The sequence below is a fragment of the Oenanthe melanoleuca genome, chromosome 3 (assembly GCF_029582105.1).
Source record: "Oenanthe melanoleuca isolate GR-GAL-2019-014 chromosome 3, OMel1.0, whole genome shotgun sequence".
NCBI lineage: Eukaryota > Metazoa > Chordata > Aves > Passeriformes > Muscicapidae > Oenanthe > Oenanthe melanoleuca.
The window spans coordinates 63,050,902-63,078,564 of record NC_079336.1 but is presented as its reverse complement, the minus strand read 5'-3'; the positions used below and the strand labels follow the sequence as shown (position 1 = coordinate 63,078,564).

Below are 27,663 nucleotides of genomic sequence, written 5' to 3'. Positions count from 1 at the left end.
AGAACTTCTTGGGATTAGCTACAAGAAGTAGCTAATTAGAAGTTTTTAGATGTTTATAACATTTTGTGAGTGTCTAGTATACAAATTTAAGTGTTGTATTGCCGATATTGATCCTAAATGTACAGTTCAGTGCTTGCTGATTAATTACGTGACACCAATACAACAACTGAGTGCTTTGTCCTGATGTGCTTCAGACATGATCTGAGAAGTTTTACCCTATGACACAAGTAAAAATAAGCCATTGCATTTTCACAATGTACTTTCACAATGCTAATGTTGAAACTACGTTATATACTTACGTGTCTGTTGGTATTTTGATAATATTCAATTTGTATTTAAAAAATAGGCTAGCGATCTCAACATATTTTTCAGGTTTCTCTACCACGGGCTCTGGGAAAAAAGCAACTTGTCAAATATATACATTCATAAAAGTATTTGATACTGTTAATGCTGAGAAATAATTTCCAACGGGGATTCATCATCCCTAAATAATTCCCCAAGTATCACCCCATTCACTGGAATGAAATAGAAAAACCAGGGGTGGTTCTAGGTGATAAATCATGAAAAAATAAATGCTTTACACCTGATCCTTAGACTGCAAAGTATTAAATTGTGCTTAACTTATATGTAACATTGTCCAGGGTAGTTTAAAACAACTGTGGCAGCTTTTGCCAGTTTCCTCAATTTCTTATCCCAGTATACTTTGCTAGCCTGCAACACTTTCATGCTCAAGCTATCTCATATCAAGTACCTAACTTCATTATGCAGTATGGATGAACTCTAGAAAAAAATTACTCTAAAACCATGAGTTGATGAAGTAGGACTAGTCACATACTTTAAAGTTTTAAAAGGTGCTCAGAATATTTAATTTCTCTGCATCAGAGAGCTTCTGTGTTACTCTGATAACATCCCCTCTTAATTTGCTCCACTAGAGTGCTTTTTTCAACGTAAATTAAGACACTCCTCAAAGCAGGTAGGAGATATGGCTAAGAGGAAGCAATAAAAATTGTGTTCCATTAAAATTAAGCTAACAGATGATAAGTATGGTCCTGAAATAATTAAAATGTAATTAAAAATTTATTTTGGAGTTTTTAGTAGACAAACCTTGGGGTTCAGATGTCACAACAACTTGCTTTTTCTGACGGAAAAGCTTCCACGGAGGAAGTGGTGGTGGTTCTGGCGGTGCTACCAGAGGACAGGACCTAGTTCTAGTGATCAGGACAGGATGGCTGTGTATATGGGAAAGCCCATATTGCCTCATCTTCTCTGAAGAATCAGCCTGTGGAACATGGAAGAATAACCTGACTGGGTCAGATCTTCTTTCTGCTTATAGTTGTGTAACAAACAAGAGCAGTATGCACACGAAGGAACATAACAGCTTTAATAACAAATGAAATTAATATAGCCCACCTGACAAGACTATCAAAAAACATGCTGATTAGAATTTGATATTCAGCACAAAAAGTATACTTAGAAGTGTTTATATGTATTTTTCTTTTCATAATAGATTCATCACTTTTTAAAACTTATTTATATAACCAAAACATACAAGTGAAGAGAATGAATATGTAAGAAAGCAATAGCTACAACATTTTCTTTTAAATAATCATACTTAAAAATACTTTCTGAGGGAAAGAGTCCTTACTTCATGCTGAATTTATAAAGCGGCATAATTCTAAAATCAATTGGTCTTTTAGATAACTTGTAAAAACTCTGTAATGTATTCTTTTGAAGCAACACATCATTAAAGCTAAGCTTATTTGATGACTCATTTAGAAAAAACACATTAAATATACTTCAGCTGACCTTTATACCAAAGACATTAGAAACAGACTTAGGAGCAATTTTAGATGTGGACATTGAGTAGTGTCTTCCCACTAAAATAATGGTTCAATACTTAACATCACAACTAAAAGTTCTGTTACAAGATTTGTACATCCTTTAAGTTTTAAAATCACACTTTCTTTTATATGCTAAATAAATCACCAATAACTTATTTCTTTAACATACTCATCAGCAAGCCTCTGATTGCTTTGACTAATTTTAAAATGTTCCCTAGGGTCTGTATTTATGATCTCTGTAGAGAATGTTGTTGTGGTTGTCCTTAATTTCAAGAGTACACAGTTACTAAAGTACACTGAGCACTAAGTACACTACACACTTTTAAGGCTCAATTACTGACTTTTTTTTTTTCATTTTTTTGAGCAAACTAAGACAAATTCAAGTCACAACAATCCAAGAATCCATACAAGAAAGCAAAGCTAAAAAGGGTACTACAAAAATTTGGAAGGCAAATTCTGGCACAAATGCAGTCAATGACAAAATTTTCTCCAGGTTTAGGGAGCAACTCTTATACCAGTGAATCCATTTCCTAAACTTTATTTCAATCAGTATAGTTCATCTCAGACCTTGAATATAGCTTGAAAATGGTGGGGTTTTTATCCAGAAGAAATCCTCTACACTTCTATATTTAACTTCCGTCAACTTCCATTTTTCTATCGTCTTTACTACAATACTAGTTCAGACATATACATTCATCCGTCTCATCCTATTTGGTCTGCCATACCTCTTTTTCAGTAATCTCTATATCCCAACAGACTGCAGTCAAGTTTGAGACTCAGGGTGTTAGGTGGCAGGAAAGATATAAGCCCGTGTCCCTGCTTCCACATTGCTTTTTTATGACTAGCATTACTTACTATTAGCAAAGAGAAAATATTGACTGAGACCTTAAATTAAAATAAATTTAAACAATATCACAGATAACACGTTATTTGCATAAAATTGCATAAAATACACAGTACGGTTTTTGGAAAGAAAACAGAATTAAGTGCACTAAAGCATGACATATGTAAACCATTTCTGGAAATTTTTTTACTCCATGAAGCTTACCAGTTTCCTGAGAACACAGCTTAAAATGCAATGATCTAATTATGATAGATGTGATTTAAATGTGCAAAAAAAAGGAAACCTTATTAATAATCAACTCAAGAAAGCCTGCTCTGGCATTATAAAAGCTTTCTGAGGAGTGTGAGTGACTAAGTGGAAATTTAAGTGTTGTTTTTACCACAGCTGTAATACAGCTACAATTTTTCCAGCTGCTTTCACCAGTTACAATACTAATGGTAGAAATTGGTATAAACATGCTATTTCTTATTTAACAACAAAGAACATACTAGAAAACGTATATCAGGGAGTCTTAACTGCAGTCTTCAAAAAATTAAAATTCATATTTTTCAAGTAGCCCTTAAAATAATTAGACTCTCTATTCAGAAGTATCTCATCGTGATACATTTTCTAGTCCACATCTCATCTCTCCCAGGAGACTTCAGCTTCTGGGATCCTGAGAAAAGTGGAGGAAAACTGAGTAAAATCAGCAAGCTTTGGAAGGAAAATGCATGTTCAGAATACAGAAGTACCAAAATACAAATTTAACTGATAGTCATCACCCAGTGACTGTTTCACTGTGCTAATTGTATTCTTTTTGTTACAACATTGTTGCAACAAAATGAAACACTCTAACAACAAAATAAACCCTGCTTTCCTGTCCTGACAGTGAATCTTACCATTCGTGTTAATGAAAAAATATCCTCTTCAAACAAATGCAGCGGTGTACAGCCAGCGTATGCAACCATTTCTGGCTGGGTTGGTGGGGGCGAATCTACAAAAAATTCAAAATGCTTTAGAACAAGATAAACAGTAAAAAAGTGTAGCTGTACCTCACATTAAATTATTGTGCTTTCTCTGTCTTATTTTCATTACTATTTTCTCGGCCTGACTTTTACTTTATTCAAAAGAAGAGCTCATTTTAATGCACTTTGAAAAGCCATGGATGGAAAAAAAACCACCTCATTTAAATCATCAACAGCATTTGCATATTTTACTTATTTTACATAAATAACAGAAAACACAATTTAAAAATATGACAGGTCAGAAGTAGCCTTCAACATTGTTTCCTTGTTTTACTTCAAATTTTAGATACTATGCTAAATAAAACAATACACATAATGTATGCAGATAAAGCAAAAACATCCTGATTGGTCAGTCCTAGTTAAATGCTTCTCACCAGTGAAGGCAAAAATTGATTTTGTCAACAAAAGGATTCAAAGCCAAAGCTCTGGCTGATGGTACCAAGGGATATGGAGATTGAGATAAGTAATTTGAGAAACATAGTGCCTGTAAACCAAGGTTACTGCTCTCATTTCTGTCAAGCAGATGAAAAAAATGGAGGTAATGATGGCTGCTTCAGAAAGTACAAAGCTCTTATCCCACATACCTTATAGAAGCTTGTTTGCCTTTAATTCTGCAAGGAATAGTAACAGGGGCACATTCACTTTGTTAATCCCAGAAATCTGTTGCACTAGGCAACCATACGATCATCTCCTACTCTATCTGTGAAAGAAGCTGCTGCTAATTCCTGAATGATGAAAGGAAGCCAAGGATGTCTGACAGTCAGTTCATTTAAGCTGAAGGGAAATTAAAAGCCTAAATCATAATACTTGAAATATACATCTCTGGTTCTACCAAAAAGACATCTCAAAAAGAAAGATATCTATTTCTCTCTACTTTTCCTTAGTTATCTCAGCAAACTTGGAGACAATATCTCAGTACAGAGGTTGTGACACCTGTTTTTCATCAGACTGGTTTTTTTAGGAAAAGTTTCTTCACAGAAAGAGTTGTTAACTATTGGAACCAGGCTGCCCAAGGAAGTGGTTGATCCATCATTCCAGGAGGTATTTAAAAGATGTGTACATGTGGCACTTAGGAACATGGTTTAGTGGTGGGCTTGGCAGTACAGGTCAACAGCTGGATTCAATAAACTTAGAGGTCTTTTCAAAACTAGGATTCTATCCCCATCTAACACTGTGTCTGTCATTATTCCCTTCAGCTTCATCTCAAATATAGGATGATTGCTTCCTATTTTTAGTAAATATTCAACTGGAAGTTGCACTAAGAATAGATATTTTCCCTGAAATTAAATAAAACAAAGCTCTCTTCCTATAAACATGCAAATGTCTGAAAAATATGATTTATCACCTGAAATCTATTTCTTTAGAGGATATACAACATTTTATTCTCAAAGTACAATAGTTTTGCATCTTAAATATTCTTCCAGGAATTCAATTACCCAATTAAATATAAGCTAAAGGGAAGTAAGAATACTTTCCAATGGATTCTCAGTTTTTCTCACTGCATGCTTGTGATTCCCATGTTAACCACAGCTGTTGTGTTAGTTGTAGGTTTCAACTTATTCAAAAGCAGGGCTATAATTAACTTTAATCTCAGTCCTTACCAACATATCTCATCTATTATAAACACAGCAATATCAGCTATGATGTCCTGTGCATTACAGAACAGTATGTGCCACAAGGCATACTTATCTCATTATATGTGAGAAGTATTTCTCAAATGAAAGTATTTAATCAAATACCAGGTGGAATGTAAAGCTGTCACACTCAGTCCAGATGGGTTGTGAAATAAAATGTCTGCAGGGCAAGCAATAAACAGCAATGAACAAATTATGAGAGCATGCAAATGATTAACCAGGCACATTGTATCCACTTTAATAATACTATAACAATACTTGCACATTATTCAGTAGCTTTAAAAATTGCATATTATTTGATCTTCTTTCTGTACAAAAATGAGGATGATGTATGCAAATTATTTGGCACCAAGTGTAATAATGATTGGTGTGGATTCAGCATTTGGGGAAACCAGTTAAAACTGATGGCCTTGATAAAATTGCATTATTAGATGATATACAGTACAACAAAACTGATTCAGCAAAGCCTATTATTTCTATCCATCAGTGTGAGTATAAGAATTCTGCAGTGCTCTGTTAAAAAATTCTGAATCCATGTAGCTACTTATGTTTCACACTTACAGATTTGCAAATTCATTTAACAGAGAATGAATACTAAACAACATGAACAAATGCTTCAGAGTCCCTTTGAGAAGGGAAAGTAAGATTTTAATTGATCCATGTAAAATATATAAAGAGAAAGGCCAGGAATTAAAATTGTTGGTTTTAATCTATTTTAGCTGTTTTTATTTGTTTATCATATGCTTTGCATATGACTTGCAAAGAATTTTCTCACTCTTAATGTTTCTTTTAAGTATTTATCTATCAAACAAGAGATTATGGTGTAGTTTAACTTTCCAAGGAGTAATGATGCTAGATGAAGACCACAAAGGTGATCTGAGGGGTGAAAATCTCTCTTATGAAGAAGGGCTGAAAAGGTTTGACTTGTTCAGCCTGGATTAGAGAAGGCTCCAGGGAGATCTTAGAGTAGCCTTCCAGTATCTAAAGAGGAGCTTACAAGAAAGATGAAGAGAGATTCTTCAGGCCATGGAGTGATAGAACAAGGGGCAACTGTTTTAACTGACCTCTCTTTCAGAAGACTGGCTTAGATGTAAAAAAAGAATTCTTTACTGTGATAATATTGAAGCACCATAATAGGTTGCTCAGAGAAGCTGAGGATGCCCCATCCCAGGATGTGTTCCAGGTCAGGTTGCACAGTGGGGAGGCTGTAAGAAATCTGGCCTATTGGAAGATATATCTGCCCACAGCAGAGGGTTGGAATTAGACGATCTTTAAGGTCCCTTCCAACCCAAACCATTCTATGAAAATATATCAGTTGGCTTTCAGTATCAGATGTGCAGCTCAGATGCTAACTTCTGCTGTTGTGATAAGCATGGATTAGCTTTGAGTATTGGAAGGTATTTTTTAGTTTATAGAAAAACACCCTGTGTGCTCTTCAGAATTGACATAAATATTGCAAAAAATGATATGCAGTTGAAAAACCAAAACAATAGGTTTCAATCCATCTTGTAAATGAAAACTCTTGAATAGGTAAAAGAAAAATTATAATAACATTACAGTTATGTGACATTTATCTCATTGACTCTCATGATTACATATCTACTTGCTTGATTTCAAAAACTTCTAAGTATAACAATATCAACACTTCTGTGACATAGAAAGTATTATCTTTAATTACAGAATTTGTATCAAGGCACAATGAGATTATCAAAATACATGGTTAATTTGTAAAAGAAACTACCAAATTCCTAGCTAGTGCCCTTTCAAATGGAAGTGCTCCCTTTTCAGCAGTTCAGAAATTATTAATCTCAGTAGTTTGGAAATCTAAATAAAAGCAGTGGTGATTCTTTATAGGAAGAAGGTGACTGAGTACCTTGTTGCCTATAGATAAAACTTTACAAAGGGAAGACCTCACAAAATCATGGCTCAGACCTGCTAGTTTGGCTGAGCAGGAAAGGACTGTGGGAAAGTGACTCAGCTGAATTAGAGGTAGAAAAACAAGTTATGTAACCATTGTGTGTTCGCATCGTGGTGTATAGTGGATGGTTGAATTATGTTTGTTATGATTTAAAACTATGTAACTGATAAAGGCCTGCTTTTCACAATAAAGCAGCTCCCTTTGCACCTGCCTGGGGACCATGCGTCACTTCAGACCCTCACCTCACAGTACTTCATCTCACATCATTTCATTGTAAAAACTGCCCATGAAACAGTGGGATATCCTAAGTATGAAAGGTTTGTTACCAGAATAAAAAGCTGTTGAGTGGAAAAGTGAAGATTTGTATGCCACAATGGGTCAGCAGGAACATATTGTCTGCCAGAACTTCCTGAAGACCGGCTGACTGATAAGCCTAAGGACTAAAGAGTTGGTTGCTCTCAGGGAGCATTTGGACTGACCGTGTCAAGGGCTTGTTATTCAGCTGGATCCACACAACTGGATGAACAGAGAAACAAGTTCAGTGCTTCAATGATCCTGCAACTCATACTGTGTTTGCGGGGTGCAGCAGGCTTTGGTCTGACAGTGCAAGTGGTTCAGAACTGCATATGTTTGTATTGGATCTGGCTGGGATTGAGCTTTCATCAGGGCAGCCCTTGTGGTGCTGTTTTAGAGACCTGAACCAGAACACTGGGGGTAACACACCAGTAACATCTGTGACTGAGCTCACACACCAATATATCTTCTATTTCTCACTCCACTACCGCAGCAAGAGCACTGGGGATGAGCAAATGGTTCAGTCCTCATTCTCTGCCCCATCCCACTGTGAAGTGGATGGGTGGCAGCTTAACTGCCAGACATCATCAACTCACCACAACATTACAGCCCACATCAAATCAAAAGCCTGTAAGAGAAGTCTCCAAGTATTTAGAAGTAACTGCTACTTCAATGTGTCATGAGTAACAAGGTCATGAATTTACAATGAAAAGAATACAGAAGCTTTTGCCATTTTAAAAGTCAAATATAAATAATATTTGGAGTAGTTAAATATCTCTTTAGAAATAGTCTAAAGAAGAAAAATTTCCTTGAAGTCAACAGGTAGAGGGAAAGCTTGCAGCAGGGAAAAAACCACTTTTATCATGCTGGGAATGAAACACTGTTCAAATAACATAAAAAGGAAAGGGAAAAAAAAAAAAAAAAAAAAAAAAAAGAAAGAGGAAAAAAACGTTGCTGTATTAAGTAAAGTCACTGCTACAATATTCCACCAGAACAATTCAGGAACTTTTTACAACTACTGCCTCTGGAGTCTTTGCTTTGAATCAAGACCTAGTTTCAGATGTTATTTTAATCTCAACAGTGGTTCTACTGTCCTGAACCACTCTGCAGACCATTGTCTCATAAAGCTGCAAGATTTTCCTCTTTTGAGTACACTCTCACAACAAAAATGCATCATACTTCAGATTTATTTCAAACTTCAATTCCTTTTTTTCCCCTTACAATCTAATAATCATAAATTTGCTCTATTAGACATACCTACTTCTTACCTACCTCTTACTCTTCTCCAACAGTATTTTCTAGTTCAAATTTAGGATAAAAGAGTTCTCTCATCAGTATACTTGAGCCCTGAATTAATAATCTTTCTAAATAACCTCTTCAGAGGACACTAATTGTTTTTCAGAAAAAAAAAGCATAAACTGTGCTTTAAGTGGCAGAATAAAGATCTAAATATCATGACATTTTTCATATGAAAGCACTGCCTCTTTTTTTTAATACTTTCACCCATTTTGCACAATTTCTAGAATATCTTGGATACTTTTGCTTCCCTTTCTCTATGACATGCTTGAGTACTAGTTAGTCACATTACTTATATTCACATGAAACACCCCATTTCCTATTCCTGCTACACTATTTACTGCTGTTTAACTCATTTAGTGGTAAGGTAGGAATTTAAATATATTTGCTGATGACAAACTACACTCTTGGTTTGCTGTAGTTTAAAATTATTTAAATCGCTAACTTTAATCAGGATTCAAATCAAGAAGCAGGGATACCATTTATGTAGTAAATTTCATTTTTACTTTGCAGTTATTTCCTGTAGGAAAATGTTCTACCTATTTTCACCTACTGATTTGCAACTGCAAATTATTCCAGTTAATAACTGTTTTTTGATGCTAGTCACATGGAAATGCCACATGTATCCAAACATATGCAAAGCCAAGAGCATGAGCTTATTGTGCATTTGTGAAGATCTTCTATATTTTATGCTAGTAAATTTGAAGTAAGAGTTGATTGTCTAGCTGACTGATTAATATTTACTTGTGGTTTGTTTAAAATGTATTTTCTTGAGGTTTTTTTAACATTAAATATAAATGTACAAAGCAAGAATTTACTTAATTTTTATACTCTTATGAATATATCAACACAAGAATTAAACTAATCACTATGTATTTCTTGGAAAAAGAAAAAAAATTTAAGATTTACATTATGGAGTGAATTCTAACAAATATTTCTGCCTGCCCCCCCCCAGCTTCCTGCCCTTTGACAAAGAACCATTCCTGCTCTCTCCAGTTGCAGTTTTGTGTATAAAGTGAATACTGAATAAATAAATTACGGAAGAGGAAGTATTGTTGTTTTTCAAACACAGAACTATAAGACAGTTCATCACTAAAACAAAGTACTGCAGTATACTATTCTTAATCTATGTTGCAGATTAGGTTAGAATGATTTCAATGCATAATGTAAGCTATAAATAACTACAATTTAAACAAAATAAAAGAAGTAAATATAGTCTCCCCCAGTTAAGTTCAAAACTAAATTAAAGCACAGCCTTTTACTTTTCATAGAATTCCTGTCTGTATTTTTATCTTTGAAACAACAGGACTTACTTTCAGTTTCATCCTGAAGGCCTTGGGCTTTTGCCAACTTTTCTGGAGACTGAAGTGCTACCTTGCTTTTTTCTTTCTCTCCTCCTTTTTTTTTCTTTCCTACTTTTTTCTGATCTGCTTTTTCTATTAAGCAAAATAAAGATTTTTTTCTCAGATAAAAACTTTCAGTCATCAAAAGTCATAAAGTGCAAATGCTTTAATATTTTAGATAAATTTTAAAAACAATTAACCACAAACTCTTTGAAGTCAAGAGTTGAGGTACAATAAAAAATTAATGTAATTTAATTTAAATAAATGAAAATAAAAAGTAGTCCTTAAGATGTAAATGAAGATTTACTGAGAAGGAGCCAGGAAAGCTTCAATCCCACCTTTCAGTTATTGCACAACTTTTGTGTTACTACAATGTAAGAAATCGTATTTCTGGCACTGTGCCAAATATCATCTTCATGTCCTTGCATGTCCATGCATAAGTAATTACAAAAAAAAAAAAAATCATAGAATCATGGAATGGCTTAGGTTGGAAAGGACTTTAAGGATCATCTAGCTCCAACCCCCTGCTGTAGGCAGGGACACCTTCCATTGGAGCAGTTTGCTCAAAGTCCAATTCTGGCCTTGACCACTTCCAGGGACTGGGTAACCAGAACAGGTTCTTTGAGCAATCTGTGTCAGGAGCCTACTATCCTCAGAAGGAATTTCCTTCTAATATTCAACCTATACCTGCCCTCTGACAGTTTAAAGCCATTCACCTTTGCTCTAGTGCTACATGCCCTTGTAAAAGCCTCCAGCTCTCTGGCAGGCCCCCCCAGGTACTGGAAGGTGCTCTAAGGTCTCCCCAAAGCCTTCTCTTCTCTAGGCTGAACAATCCCAGCTCTCTGACTGCCTTCATAGGAAACGTTCTCCAGCTTTCCGATCATCCTAGTGGCCCTCCTCTGGACTTGTTCCAATAGGTCCATGTCTTTCTTATGCTGGGACCCCCAGAGCTGGATGCTGCACTCCAGGCTGGGATCTCACAAGAGCAGAGTAGAGGGAGAGACTCACCTTCCTCATCCTGCTGGCCACACTGCTTTGGATGCAGCCTAGGATACAACTGCCTTTCTGGGATGTGAGCACACATTGTTGGCTTATATACTGCCTGTCATCCACCAGATCCCCCATGTCCTCCTCCACAGGGCTGTTCTCAGTTCTTCTTTCCAGTGCCCCAGATTGTCTCAATCCGTGCAGCACCTTGCACTTGGACTTTCTGAACCTCATTAGATGGGTCCAATCCTCAAATTTGTCCAAGTCCTTTTGGATGGCATTCCTTCCTTCCTTCGTGCCAACTGCACAACACAGCTTGACAGAACCACTGAATGGTTCAGATTGAAAGGAACCACGGTGGGTCATCTGGTCTGACCTCTCTGCTCCACAAGTATCATACTAGAGCACATGGCACAGGATTGCATCCAGATAGTTCTTGAATATCTCCAGTTTAAGGCCATTCCCAGTGAGGGAGAATCTACAGCCTCTTTGGGCAATGTGCTCCACTGCTCGGTCACTCACACAGTAAGGAAGTTCTTCCTCATGTTCAGGTGGAGCTTCTTGTGCACCAGTTTCTGCCCATTGCCTCCTTCCCTGTTGCTCAGCACCATGGAGCAGAGCCTAGTTTCATCTTCTTGGAACCCACCTTTTAGACACTTATACACATTGATGAGGTCCCCTCTCAGCTGTCTCTTCTCAAAGCTGAACAAGCCTAGCTTCCTCAGCCTTTCCTCACAAGAGATGCTCCAGTCTCCCAGTCATCTTCATTGTCCTTTCTGCTGGACTCACTCAGAAGCTCCACAGCTCTAATGTGCTGAAGAGAACTGGACACAGCATTCCAGATGCAGACTAAGTAAAGGAGCAGGATCAGCTCCCTCGACCTGATGGCAATGCTTTCCCTAATGCATCCCAGGACATCATTGGCCTTCTTGACCCCCAGGGCACACTGCTGACTCAGGGACAGCTTGTTGTCCCACCAGGTCCTTATGTCTCATGGATGGCTTTGTGTTATCCAAACACTAATCCCAAACATCAACAGAACATCTCAACAAAGCTTTTAGCCTCAGAGTTGGAGATTACAGAGCTGTATCATGACCCAAAGGTTCCCTGATTCCTAGCTATTTCAGTTACTAATAGAATTTTTAAGTCTTAGGCAGGATTATATTTACTTAGTATTCTGGGAAAAAAAATAACAGCACCCTGTTGAATGAACAACAGTGCTGCTCCCAGTGACATGTCCATCCCAAACTCTGAAATATCTCCCAGAGTGATGGCTGGGTCAAAATGATAGCAAGATTTCCTAAGAAGAGAGAATACTACCTCAGCCAGGTAACTTCTAAGACTTTTATAACACTTTTTACATTGGGACATAGTATTTGGCATTCAAAGCGAAGAAGTAAAAGATTTTTCCGAAATCTAGGAAGAAATAGAAATTTTAGCATATCATCTGTACTCTCCAAAGGCAGGAGAAGTGTTGTGAAATTATACCCATGCCTTCAAGTTAAAAACAGCAACTAAAAACTCAGTCTTGTATACAAACAATGAAGAATAATATACTGGAACAAACAAGTTTCTAAATCTAATTTTTTCATTTAAATGTAAATAGGATTAGCAGCTCTTGAAGAAAATTATTGTGTGTACCTAGTAGCATAAAAGAAAAGTTGCAATAAATAAAAAGTCAGATAGACATTAGAACATATTTGTCATAACTCTGTATGTAATCAGACTTTACAAGACCCATTATGAAGTGCATAATTAATTGATGGTCAGAGCAGTGTTGCCTTTGAAGAAACTGTAACCTCTCTGATTGGTATCACTCTGCAATGAACTAGATTTCAGAGAAATGGCTGTAACATGAAGCTGAAAAAAATCTCTGCCAGAAAGTGGAGCTATTTTTATAAAATAACAGACTAGTACTGCTCCTAATGAGATCTATAGCTAAAACAAAAATATTTTGAATTTACATCATTGCAACATGTTCAGTGAAGAAACAACAAACGCACAAAGTGGTATGTGGCAATATATGCAAAATACACTTATTTGAAACAGAGATTATGTTAACCTTATTTATGCTTGGCCTACAAAGATTAGACTACATAAAATTATAGACCATCGCTAATTTTATTGGCTGACTCTGCTTTCTCAATTCCATCTGATAGCTTACTTGTAGGTGAAAGTCCATTTTTTAACTCTGAGTCTTTGGTTTCTTCAGCTTTTGTGTCATCCTCAGTAATCTCAAGTTCTGGGGCCTTCTTCTCTGGCAACTTGAATTCTGGCACAATCTCCTTCAAAAAGCCCCAAACTTTGTCCAAGTATTCAGGCCTTTAAGAGAAAACACAGATGTGTATGTCAATGGTAGGGGATGTTTCCAGTAAGAGGAGAAAGTGTGATTTTCATTAAGATAGCTATATCACAACTGACAGTCCAACTCTAAAAAATGCTGGGTTATTTTAGTAGATAGAACAGACTCAGTATCAGAAATATTTGTTGAGACAGCTTATGAAAAGACTCATAAAAAAAGAGATGGTGGCTAGAGATGCATGCAAGTAAAGCATTCTTTCTCAAGATGTTTAGCAGATACAAGTTGTGGCAGAGAAACTTGAAGATCACTTTACAACTACACCATATAATACTGTGATTCTAGGTCTGTATATTAAAATGCTTCTCAAAGGCAAGCTTTTGATATGACATAACAGTTACCATCATGTTAGTTTTCTACAAAAACTCAGTGATTCCAAAGAAAACCTCAAATAGGGTCATTAATGAGTTTCATGCAAGCTAACTGAATAAAACTTTTTTTTAACAGTAAAATAAGTGATTGCAAAATGAGCTAAAGTCATCTTACACTACTGTTCCAAAGACTGTAGTATTCACATTTTCATATTCCACGATATAATGTATTTGTAATAGTGAATACTGTTTTTGCTGTTGAAGTTGTAAAACTAAATATAGAAAGAAATAGAATTTAGGCTACTTCGATTTTTAAGTCCATGAACTACATACACACTACTATAGGGAACAAATATATTAAAAACCTAAATTTCAAGCATAGCTTGAGACATAAAAATTACTGAAAAATTGAATAAAATATTCTTTAATATTATTTGATAGTGAAATATAAGTAAAAAATCACATCTAAGTAAATGATATATAAGCCATAACAATTTGTTATCTATATATTCATTTGAATGCATATATCAAAAGGCAAAATTGTGTAATTCAAATGAAAAAGTCTAAATATTCAGTATCAGTATCCAGGTAATTCATTTAGTAAAAGGAATGTCCAGCTGAAAAGTCAGAATGCCTTTCTTTAAAAATACAAAGCGAACATAATACACATAGAAAACAAGAAAAATGTTATTGTAGGTAGGAAACACTGTTTTTGGTTGAAACTAAAAGTCAACTGTTACAATTTGAAGGGTGGAAACACCATACTAGCTGACATTGATTACTTCCAAGTTCATGACAAACTTTCTATGGTATATTCAGATAGAAAATTATTATTATCGGCAGACATTTTTTAACTCCATACTAAACAAAACGTAGATTTCTTTAACCTTGTTTTCATCACATTGTTTAATATTAGTTAAATTAATTTTATAAAGAATAGGCACCAGCATGATAAATAGCTTTAGAAGAAACTGTATGACTTGCAAATGAAACACAGTAAAATTTCATTTCTCAAAGGTATATTTTCCAAGTGCCTGAATTATAAACCATTCACTTTCCAAAATTGATGGTGAAGGACTTTTAGGGCTCAGCTTTATTTTTCATAATGCGTTATAGAATTAAATATTCAACAACCAACACATAAATTGTTTAATAGAAGAATTTACTGGAGAGGAATAACTTCTGGAATCCATCCAGTCAGTGTTTGTAGAACTGTAAATTCCTCCATCTCTCTTTTTCCAGTTTCATGTATACTATAAGACAAAAGCAGACATTTTACAATTATAATGTAACCAACTACAGTAAACTCTGTAGTCTACATTGCTGTCTCCAGGAATAAGACCATACACAGAACAGAATGAAAAACATGTCGCTCCCCTACAAAGTCAATGCCTTTGCATCAGTTCCATTATTTTAGTGTTCCCTCTGGTACAATGACATTTTTTTCACCTATGTTAACAAGCATACCATGTATACTTACACACAGTTGCAGGGTTGGAGATGTGGGTTTGAAATCCCTTGTGCTAAAACAGGGTTATGATTCTACAACTCCCATTTCCTAAGCAGCTTCTCTAACTCCCAGGTTATTCTGAACAAGCTGATTCTACTTCCACTGTAGCCAAATTCACTTTTTCAAAGTGACACTCTGCTAACTCTCTGAAAAGGTTTCCTGAGATGACCAAGGGCAAAGATGCCAGCAAATTGTATGGCTAGCCATTTTGCTCTGGAGAAATGCAGTATTTCAATCACATTCCTGCAAACAGAGTTTGCTAACAGGCAGCTCAAGGCAACTCCTGTGTAAACATACTCCTCTGACAAATATAACTTTGTGGCCCTCACAGGTCCAGGGAGAATCTTAAAGGATTTTTCCAGTCTGGATTTCTACACTTGACTGAGGATTTTTCCCAAGCTAGAGCCTCTTTCTCTACTGTAAACATGACACAAAGAATCATAACAAAAGATAAACACCTGCTGGATCTGTGAGAAGCCTGGGACAAGAGGTGTCTCCTTCTCTGACCAATGATCTGTCTATATTTTGTTTTTCATGAACTGTCTTATTTAAGGCAATGGCTTCCTTCAATAAATTGCTCTTTCTTATACCATGCAAGAGAGTGCCATGTTACTGTGTCCTTTCGCCGCTCAGTAACCCACATACAGTAACATAATTTGATATGTCAAGGACAGGGAATCTTCACTACCCAGATGTGTGTTTTGAATTATTTACTCAAGCTTATTGATTTAAACTCTTGGTGTTCATTGCTCATTCCAAAGGAGCCTGTAGCCATAATTGTAATTCACTCCATAATTAGCTACCTTCTACTTTTCCAGACAGTTCTAGGGAAGTAGATCACATCCCCAGATCACAAAATAGCACAACTATATGAAAGGTATCAAAAGCAGCTCACAAAACCCTACTTTCAATACTGGCTGAGTATTACATTGCATTTCAATCTAGTATTGTATTGTATTATTTGTATATTGAATATTGTATTGTATTTCAATGCTGGTCAAGGCAGATAATAACAATTTTATTAAGAGTTCACAGGTACTTCTGTTTGGCAGAAAGCCACATGTGAAGTTTTCAGGAACAAGGTCAAGCAAATGAAGAAAATAATGAGAGTACTCCAAATTCTTTGTAAATTTTTGTGAATAAATTTACAAACACATCTAAAAAGGAAACCCTACACCTCCTGTAGCTATAGAGGATTTTGTTTTACTGATTAACAGTGTCAGTTTTTGGAAGTGTAAAATTGTCATTACAAAAAATAAGAAAAATATCTTTCCTATGTATACTAAATAAATTTTTTGCTATTACTACCCGACAACACAAAACAAACCAAAAGTAAGATGACAAAACATACCTAGTATTTGCTAACTTAATGATAGCTTTGGACAGCAACATTGGCCAAAGTTCATTTTGGCAGGTTGTAGCTGGCAATAACAAATTCTCCTCTTCATTGAAGGGCATAGTGTCATCCACAATGACCTTTCTCCAACACCCCTGTGACAGGGGAAGGGGAGGAAAGCAGAAAGAAGAAAAATTAGTTTGTGAGCTGACAAGTGAAGAGTATGTAAGAGAACTTTAAATGCTTTCCCAAGAACCCAATGCTACTGTAACTTGATTTACATCACAGATGGCTTGAAAAGAAAGTTCTCACATAGTGTATGAGAAGCATTAAAACAGCATCCATAGCATTTTATTACTGCTCTGACTTATTTGTTTCAGGGATTAATCTAATTGCTGCTATTCCAAATGTATGTCATCTCATATGTACAGTACATCATGTGCACACATTCATGGCTGTTTCTTCAGCTGCCATGACAGATGCCTGAGAAACAGTAATGATTTCAAAAATGCTTAACTAAGATAGCAGCTTTTTAAGTGCCTCTTTGGGCCTCAGTCTGGAAAATACTTATGATATAAGCAGTCCCTCTTGCTTCCTAAAAACTACCTGGGGATGTTGACTGCAGTTAGTCTCCTGTTAAGCATTACAACAGTATTTTATAAAATACTATACTATACAACACAAAATGATGAAATGCATTAAAAAAAAATAAAAATTCTGTGTTTTCAGGATAAGAAACAAGCAGATAAGACAAAGTACTGTACTTATATCTTTAATACCAGATACCTCATCAGTAAATCGAGCTAGCTAGTATTCCACAAAATAATCTTGTCTACCATTCTCCAAATAACAGTCTCTGTCTCCTAGTGATAAAATTATAATAGAAAATAGGCGGGGCAAGAGCAAGTACTTCCATTAATTCACCCACAAAATTACTGAGAATGAGCAAATCACTAAAGTGTTCACTATGTGTTATCAGAGATAATATGCACAATTACTGTTCTCTGCTTGTAACTAAACTATAGGCTCAAGCTGATATGACAGCTGATTAATTCTATGAATTTGACAGGTCTAAGGAGAAAACAAATTTAGGCCAGAGGGCAAAGATATTCAGAAGGCATAAAAGAATCATATATTTCTTAGAATATGAACTATTTTGTGACAAGCCAAAAAAAATATTTAAACTTCCCTAGTTTGAGAAGAACCTATAATATGTTCCCCTCACAGGGAAGGTCACTTTCAACTTTTTGTTTCCAACTAATTGTTTAAAAAATATTTTCTACTTTGGGCAACTGGAAGTTTAATAGGGTTAGTTATAGGTCTTAGCATTCTGTGACATTTTCTGTTTCCAAAAGACAAATGTAACTGAAATAACTCCAACAACACAGATAGCTTTTAGTTCTTCTCTATGTCATTATTTCTTTATTAAAATGAGGTTCAGTACACAATTAAGTGTTCCCCATTGACTGCCAAATGTGTTAAGAAGTTATTGTCTGTTATCTTTAAATATAGAAATCTTTGGGATGTTTTAGTTTTACCAGTACATCTTTAGAAAATGCTGTACACTGGATACATTGGAAGTTCTATCTTTAAATATACTTAGGTACAAATAACTTTACAAAGTCAGCCAACCAAATTACTTAAATATCAATTTAGGCTAATACATCAGAGATGTGTGCTACAGTCTGACTACACTATGCATTTACATCAAACCTACAAAACTAGAAAAATAAAATATTGCCTTTGCAAGTAATAACACTTCTATCAAGTCCCAAGTTGTGCAAAAATCACATGAACTGTAAGAAGCATTTTAATTAACAAGCATCAACAATTTGTCAGGTTTTCTACTCCTAAAAATCCATTTTTTCAATAATATGAAAATATCTATTTTCAAATTGTTAAAATTCAAACTATATTTTCAATATATATAATAGAATAATATAATATTTCTTAAATTTGTATTTTCAATAATATGAAAATATAATTTTTTAAATAAAAGTCCACTAACCATTAAAATTTGCCATGCTAGCTGCATCCTATTTTTATATTGTTGGAGGAAACAACTCACCATCCAATAAAGCTTCAACATATATTTTCCAAATTTATTGTACAGTGGTACATGTTCTGGGGGAGTTTTACATGAGGTATAAATGTGATCCCAAGGTTTCCAAACAAGTGTGGGTGTTTCACTATTCAAGGAGTTTTCATTATATATCCTCCAGACAGCATATATTTCACTTACAATCCATCTCATCAGCTAAAACAAGAGAAAAATAGAAAAAAATTATTTTCCAGTAACATTATTGAAAAAAACATCGAGTTTATAATCTAATGATCAAAGAATAAAACAGATCCCTGTAAATAAAAAAGTGACATAAAAATATAGCCATGGTTTAATGAAAAAATTAATTTCACTGTTACAACTTCTCTTAAAATTATTCCAATACCTATCTACAATAACACAAGGCTTCATGAAACTAAATAAAGAAACAGTGTAAATAAAGATATTCATTATTTAACAAAGACAAATGAAGATAATATATGATCTTAAAATACATTATGTTACAGGAATTGTAAACTGTCACTTGTTTAATTACTTATTAAAAGTCAGCTGCTAAAAATCAGCATTGCCTTCAATAGCCATCATTTGTACTAAGTAAAAGAAATCCTAACTTATTAAATGTACTTAGTAATTTTTAAGACTTAAAATAACAGCTTTAACAAATCATGCTTTATGCATGTTTTTTTATAATATGCAGATTTATGATGTATGCCATACTTTCACAAATGTTACTAAACTGTTACAATTATTTATACAAACCGGAATGAAAAAATGCTTTTACTACAAGAAACTTGCCTTAAAAATGATTAGTGGTTCTATGGGCGCTCCAAGAAACTTGTCCTAAAATAAATTGGTGGTTTTGCAGACTTCAAAATTTACATGACCTGTCTTCTGGTGCTTCTTCCCTTATATCTCTAAATTTTGAATTTGCATTGATGTACTGAATGAAATAGAAATTATTAAGCAATATTACATTCAGTAAGGCACTCAGATGCCTTGGTTCTACCTGGTTTATGTTTTCCCATGACTTCCAGAAATTCAGTAAACATTTATTCAACTCTGGAGAGATGGAAAACACTGTCTGGGTCAGAGACATTTGCACGCACATGCAAGCCCACTAGGACTTCCAGAAAGTCTGAATAAAAAATATAAATCCTTTCTAACACAGTCTATATTTACTCTTTTCTTTAGATAATATTATCAAGCAGTAATTACCTTAGTTCATAGACTGCACATATGTATTTTTTAAAAAAGTTTGGAAAATCTCTTATCATCACTGATTTTTCAAATTCTAAAAAAGTTAAACACTAATTATAATAATCTTGATAAATTTCTTGCCACTTTATCTCCTTCATTCTTTTTCCACTTAAAAAAATTCTCACAACTGACTTCTTCTTGATAGGAATTTGGAGTGAAATTCAAAAAGTTACAGAAAGATAAGAAAAATTAAATATATTTTTTTAAAGGGACATTAATGTATTTCCACCTACCTCACAACAAAATATGTGCTCATTTGCTGAAACAAGGTCAAATGAAGTTTCATTTTGGACTATCACAGGAACCTAATAGAAAGTAAATTAGTTAAGTCCATAGATAAATTATCTGGAAAAAATTAAATTAACATTTAACTGCAGTGAACATGCAAATGTTGGACATCTGGCAAACATTCATTACACATTTGAAATCTAGAAGTGATCATCTTGTCAATGGTTTGATATTTCTTAATAAAACTTCCTTAAAATGTATGTTAAAAATTATTAAAATATTATTATTTTTACCAAGAGATTTTAAAAGTATCAAATTTAATAATTACATTGAGATGTCCTCAATTTCTTAAGATATTGCAGTTCTGCATTTAAATCATGATCACAACACTGTCTCATATTTTGAGATTTCCTTAGCCACCCACCAGGGTTCACAGGGATTTATTTGCTCAAGGTCAGTCAGACTGTGGTACTGTCTGAACAGCAACTTTGTCAAACCTTTGGCTGCATTACATAGTGTTCATGACTATTTCCTTCTTGCACAGCCCATTTCCTTTTTGTAAGCAGTTTAGTAAAAATAGACTGGGATTGCAGTTTACTGAACTAAATGTATCTGTGCCTCTCATAACATATTGGTGTTCATTGCTTGATTCTTTGCTTACCATACTAAATAGGCTTGTTTATGCTTTCTTTTATGGTTAAAAATATATCAGGTAACAACTAACTCTTAATAGTCTTTCATCACTTGACATTTACATTAATTTTATATAAAATCTCTGGTAATCATTGTTTGTTGATTCAAAATATGCTGGACCAAAGGAAGCATCAAAGTTTTAATCAGGCCTCAGAGAAAACAAATGCTTTCTTTATAGTACCCTAGAGATAGATTTTAAAAACTATTTTTAATACAGATACATATCTCCACGACTTTCTGGGCTGCCAGCTCTCTTGCCGTCCTCTCTCAGATACCTCCACTCAGTTTATGCATTTGGCAGTGTTTTCTACCCAATCTTTTGGTCTTGTCAATTACTCTGCTGACCTCCCCCGCTCCCTCCATTTAAAATTAAACTTAGATCTGTTTAGTGTCTAGTTAATTAAAAATGGAACTGACAAGCTGACAAAAGGAAAACTGACAAGCCTGAAAAAGTTAGAAGGGTGGTCCAAGTGCTTTAAAACTTCAGCATTTCATCTGAAGTAAATCACATAAACCCTTAGATTAGTAATAATATTGGAGAACATCAACCTTTGAAATGGGAGGCTATTTATTTTCTCTGCAATTAATTTTAAAATAAACTGAATAACAGCTATGCATAATTTAAAAATCCTTGCAGACAAGAATTATCAAAAATATGGACATGTGCTCTGTGTAGCCCATAAAAAGACGATAGTTGAAGTGAAAAAAGTACTGCAGTTCTGGTAAAGTTAGCTCATGGTTTCATGACAAATGTGAATACTTCAGACTTCCTGCTTAAAGGCAGCCTAAGCTGGAACACACAGAAACTTTTCTGCCATGATGATAATTCTTAAATGAGAAAAAAACCCACAAAAATAGAAAGGTATCTCTCTGTCCAGTTGTCTTGCAAATGAACATGAGAGTCAAAAAGTGAAGCAGATGTGGGAGGATACATTACCATGATGTTTTGCACCAGGAAGTGCTGGTCCATGGTGGTCTTATCCCATTAATAAAGGCTCCCAGATTCTGTACAGTATCATTGAGAATGTTATTATTATAGCTAACTGTAAAGAATGGGGTTAGTATAGGTAATCTTATGTCCTTATACAATTTGAGCTATGAAAGGATATTCTTACAAGAAAACAACTTTGCTCACAATTCCTGCTGTAAAATAAAAGGACGGTGAAAAGCCTGCTGCTGTGGTTATATAAAGTCAAGGAGATGCAGGTGATGTAATTGCCAGTAAGGAGCAGCAGCTGCCTGCAGACTCTTCCACCACCACCATCTGTGTGAGCTCACCCTGGTTCCAGGGTTTCCAGCCCCAGGGCCCAGCCCTGTGTGCAGCACAGGTGAGCTGTCACACGTGTCACTCGCCCCTTATGTACACCCACCTCCAGGACAGGACTGACTGAGTGGTCAAGTGGCTTTCACCAGTCCAACTAACTTCCTCTGCTAATTTCACTCTACTTTTCACAAGTTAGGCAATTAGCATTTTTTTCATCATGACCTTGCTTTTTTCTTACCTCTTTTGCTAAAAACTCTTGTGGACGTTTCCATGAATGTACTTTTAAGGATGCTGGCAACTTTATTTTCCCTTCAGGATCATCAAATTCAGGCTACATAAAATATGTATGAACAGAAATAGACCACTTTTAATAATTACAGTATCATATCTTCCATGAGATTTAAAATAATATATTGTCACAGGATAATTCACTCAAGGAGCAAAACAGCATAAAAAAGAACTAATAGTATCTACAACTGAACAAAAAGAGCCCAAAGCCCGAGATGAAGATGCAGCACAAAAGCCACATACAGTGTCCAGAGAAATTTACGTGGTCTGCACTTTCTAAGAGGTCTACATGAAATTATTCTTTTCCCTTTTCAGAAAGATCACTAAAAAAACCTCAAATTTCTAAGTCAGTTACTCTCCTACAAAGTTATTCCTATGTACTTTTTCTAACTTACTTGTTTCGATAACTTTTATGTTGAAGACTGAAAGTAAATATCTAAATCAATTATTAAGACACAGAAAAAGCATGTTCCATGCATTTAGCACTGCTATAGAAACCAAAGAGAACTATAATTATACAGCATGAATTAGCCCATTGGAAAAAGAGGCCAATACAGTTTTCAAACACTCATTTTTGAAGTGATGCTTATCCTCCATCTGCAGAGAAGGCAACAGGATATGTGATACCTGTTTACTTACTGGCACAATGCAGGATGAGGACATGCCTCTGATACAGGTCGTGCTGACTGAGAAGCTAATCAGTTACATGGTTAACGCTGTGGGAAGTCCAGGGTGTTCCCCTGGCTTTCCTGTCTGCCTCTAGACCCCCCTGGCAGGGATCTCAAAGGACCTGGCATGGTACCCAGGGGTCTTGGGGGCTGGACTTAAGTCCCTGGAGAAATCTGCCAACATTGCGGCAAGAAATACAAGCCACAAAAATAAGCAGAGTATAAATTAGACTGTTAGAAGGTAGAAAAAGTGGATTTCTAGTACTGTTTGTATTAGGGGTTCGTGACTACCATGGAGGATTTTGGGCATGGTATGTGTTTTCCTCCTTCTTTTTCATGCCTTCCACGTTGAATGCCAAGTTGGCATCCTTGGATTGGACTGGGACAGAATTGGACAATGTAATAAAATTGTCGTGTATTGGAAAGTAATTGTAAATATTAGGTATGTAATTTAGAGTATATCAGATAAGCCCTGCCCAGGGCTGGGGCATTCTGCCTTGGATCCCAAGCTGGACAGACCGCTGTCAGCTAGAGAAAGACTCTCTCAGATAAGGGACAATAACGCAACTTACTGAAATTTGACCTTTTCCTGGTTTTTCTTTTCCAGCTTTTCCAGTATCCCATTTTTCTGCACTGATATCTTCATCATTCCATTCTGGCCAAATAGGAAATCTCCACTTCCCATCAGAAGGCAGAGTAGGCCTAGGAAATACACTAAATAAATATGAACAGCATTGTTAGACAAGGGTATAGGAAGACTTGTATAAAATATTCTTTTTTAATGTACTGTAACAGAAATTTTAGTGGTTTTAACAATGCTAACTTTTTTGGTCACTAAGATAAGCAAACCTACAGAAGTGCTTGATGTTGTTATTAGGTAAAAACCAACAAAATATTTAAAAACATTTATACAAGGAATGCTGCTGAAGTAAACTGGGTAGCTGAAGCATAAAAACAGAATTTGAGGACAGTTTCTTCCTTCCTCTTTTCCCCTACTTCAGACTACATCATTCTCCTTTCTATCCTGTGCTAGTCCTAGCATTCATCACTCAGTTCAACTCACTCACCCATCTGAAAGCTTTCTTTCCTTTTTTCTGACTTATTTTCCTTAGATAACAAGAAGGAGCTTGCTATGGATAAAAGATGTCCTGGGGAAAAGGACTCCCACTTCTGGGCATCTGTGAGCTGCTAGACCAGCCAGCCTAGTTTCATTCTCAGGGCCTCTTGTGCTACCAGCACTCTCACTACTTTCTTGTTGGGTTTCACAATCCTGGCAATAATTTTGCTGAGGCTGGAAAGATTTTCAGAAGACTAATACACAGTATTTTCATAGCCACAAAGTAGCACTAGTGCACCTTCATTTTTCTGGTGCATACAAAGGGCTGAAAAACTGAATTAGCTAGAATATTCATTCATTGTTGCTATTTAAGTGCAACAAAATGTGTAACTACATTCTAAAGTCAAACACAGACTTCATAAACGAGTAGTCTGACTAAGGAAAATGCTGTGCAGCAAATGCCACCTGAAAATGCCATTAAGCTGCATCACCCAGAAGGTGGAAGCAAGGACAAGTCACTTGGGGGAACAGAGGCATTGCTCAAGTGTAGAGCAGTGAAACTACAAAAACAAAAGCTCAGCTGGAGTAGAAATAATCAAAGGATGTCAAGGACAAGGAAAAAAGCTCCCATAAGTACATTGGCAGCAAAGGACAAATAAGGAAGCACATGTCTGCTGCTCAATGGGGTGGGGAACAGCTTAGTGACAAAGAAAGGCCAAGATACTCAATGTCTTTTTGTGTCTTGGGTTTTGTTGGCAAATTCGGCTCTTCCCAGCCCAAAACTATTTACAGAATCTGTGGGAGTGAAGCATTACCCACAGTAGAGGAAAGAGCTGGGCATCACTTAAACCAACTGGATACACACAGCTCCATGGGACTAGCTGCAATGTGAGCAAAGATACTGAGGGAGTTGACTGGAGTCTGATTTGGATCTTGGTAACTACAGTGCTTGGAGACACTTTAAACTCAAATAGACATGGATCTAAGCAACCTGATGTAAACTGGTCCTGCTCGAGCAGGAGTTTGACTAAATGCCTCCCAGAGGCACTGTTCAATGTTTCTCTAGAACTCCATAGCACTTCAATTGTTAGCAATAGTAAGGACAAGGACATGGGTAAAAATAAAAATTTCTCACTGTCTAGACATTAACTACATTCATCCACACTACCAGTAACTCTTAATGGAAGACAGCTGTTAAAATTGAATACCATCTGTGCCTTCTGCGGTGCAAAAACCACCCAAACATAGCTTCTACTTCTCTAACTGGAAGGAAGATGCATTCTATAGAGTGATACTTAGATTTATTTTTTCATCTTTGTCACCTCAGCCATCTGTAAATCGACTCTATTACGTTTGATCTTACATTTATGGTGCAATATTTTCTCGCATGTTTTCTTGAAGACTCAAATGATGCTTCATTTTGTATTTAATAATATTTAACAAGCAATTAAAAAACCCTGAGGTGTTTATCAACTTCTCTGTATCATTTCCAGTTGTTTCAAAGAATCTGTTGCATCTGTGCTAACCACATGCATGAAGAACAATGAAAAACTAAGTGCTGGCAGTATCAATAGATTCAATATTTCTGATATTTTGAAACCTGAACACTTCTAACACTGATTTAAATATGACTACTGGCAGTTTCTTACACATAGCAAAAAATTAGGAGTTAAAATTCTCATTTATTGTATTTTTTCTTCAGATGAAAGATGAACAACATACGTAGCAATTTCAAATATTCAAGGACTACTCCTAAATTTTTGTATCTTTTTTCTACTTCTAAATCTGCATTTGCACTTTTAAATATTTATAGAGAAGCACAGAAATTTCACTTACTGATAACAAAGATATTCTGACACCATTCACAAATAAAACTAATGATAATTGCAATAATTCGCAGAACCATAGAATGGTTTGGGAGGGATCCTAGAGATCTAGTTCCACCCCTCCTGCTATGAGTAGGAACACCTTCCACTAGACCATGTTACTCAGAGCCTTTTCTCATTTCTCACTAAGGTTTCTGAGTGCTGTGGGACAATAATGGAATAATAAAAAAAGCATAATTTTAAAATTCAACAATGAGATATGGAAGACTTACTTAGCTTACTATCACACTAAAACAGAAAATTACTTTCCACCACACTCTGACATAACAGAATAGCCTCAGCATTAACAATGTGGAAGACATAGAAACAATGCTACCTATGATTGAGATATCTAAATTAAGTTGTGGAAGTCTAATGCTATTGCATTTCAAAAAGGACAAATCAATAAGACCTGGAAAATTCACAAATAATTGCAATTTAATTGGTCTCCAAACAGAAGTAATAAATAGTAATAAATGAAAAAAGACAGCTGAATTAATTAAAATACTGCATTTGAGTATGCTATTAAGAAGGTCCTCTATTACAAGAATTTGATAAGATAACTGTGAGAATTCGTTGAAATTAACTGTAAGATACAAGGACAATGCAAATTGCTAGTATTTTATGCTCAGGCTGGATGGATTCATTGTACAACAGTGTTTAAAAACCAGCTTTCTGGGAGACTTCCTTTTAATCCTGTACTCTAAAGGAGAAAAAGGAAGAAAAAATTCCCAAATGAAATAATGAAGTTGGCATTAATTCACCTCTGACCCTTTTAGCAGCTTCTCCAAGAACATTGGTATAATTGATATAGTGCCAAAAGGGGAAAGAGGGGATGGCAGGATAGACAAGCACAACAGGGAAAATGCAGACAGATTGCAACTTAAGTTTTTCAGAGATTTCAGATTTAACAGAGAAAGCCAGGAAACAAGCTCTCAAGTAAAACAATCATTTAGTCTGTAGACACATGCACAATCACACTCTGCAAGCAAGATCTATTCAGTTTGGTTAATGGAGTCTAGGAAGCAAATATTTTCTTCCTAAAATAGGTATATCTACCTGTAAGTTATCTATGATCATTCCTTAGAGAGGGAACCCAGTAATTCTGAATGAGATTTTCTGAAGAATTACAGAAGCATTGGAAGGTACTTCCAGAACAGCATGGCTACTCCAACCTTCCTTTCCCAATACCTTGGTGTCATTCTGGATCATCACACAATAATAAGTGACATCACGAAGGTTTTTTAGATGTCAGTAAGACACTAAGAGGAAGTTAAAAAAATAAAGTGCCCCTTTCTCTGGATTGTTTGAACACGCTGAAAAAAAAAAAAAAACCAAAACCAAAAACCACTTCTGTCCTTAGCACAGCTTTTATATTAGGAAAAAGAGGGCAGAGAACAAACAGATGCTTCAACTTTTTCTCCAAATCTGCCCTGCAGGGAAGCTACTTAAGTTTTTCTCTAATCTTTTCTAGCCTCAAAGACAAAAGGCTCCTTTGAAGACCTTATTTATAGCAGAAAGTTCTTTTAAACTATAATCACTGAAAAGATTTTTTAAAAGTAGCATCTGATTATCTTAGAAACCCAGAGCAGAAACCATGGTAA

General features: G+C 35.4%; 1 protein-coding gene across 1 annotated transcript in view; it reads right to left on the bottom strand.

The window, feature by feature from the left end:
- The window catches only part of ADGB (androglobin), a 95,215-nt gene that overhangs the window by 56,328 nt on the left and 11,224 nt on the right, over positions 1-27,663 (bottom strand). Inside the window, exons 2-12 of the mRNA XM_056488630.1 lie at positions 23,710-23,851; positions 22,420-22,512; positions 20,230-20,301; positions 18,746-18,934; positions 16,693-16,832; positions 14,998-15,084; positions 13,326-13,483; positions 10,145-10,267; positions 3,564-3,658; positions 1,105-1,279; positions 300-390 (exon numbers count right to left, since the gene is read on the bottom strand). Of these exons, the coding sequence (XP_056344605.1) occupies positions 300-390; positions 1,105-1,279; positions 3,564-3,658; positions 10,145-10,267; positions 13,326-13,483; positions 14,998-15,084; positions 16,693-16,832; positions 18,746-18,934; positions 20,230-20,301; positions 22,420-22,512; positions 23,710-23,851 (1,365 nt within the window). The remainder of the gene's footprint in view (positions 1-299; positions 391-1,104; positions 1,280-3,563; positions 3,659-10,144; positions 10,268-13,325; positions 13,484-14,997; positions 15,085-16,692; positions 16,833-18,745; positions 18,935-20,229; positions 20,302-22,419; positions 22,513-23,709; positions 23,852-27,663) is intronic.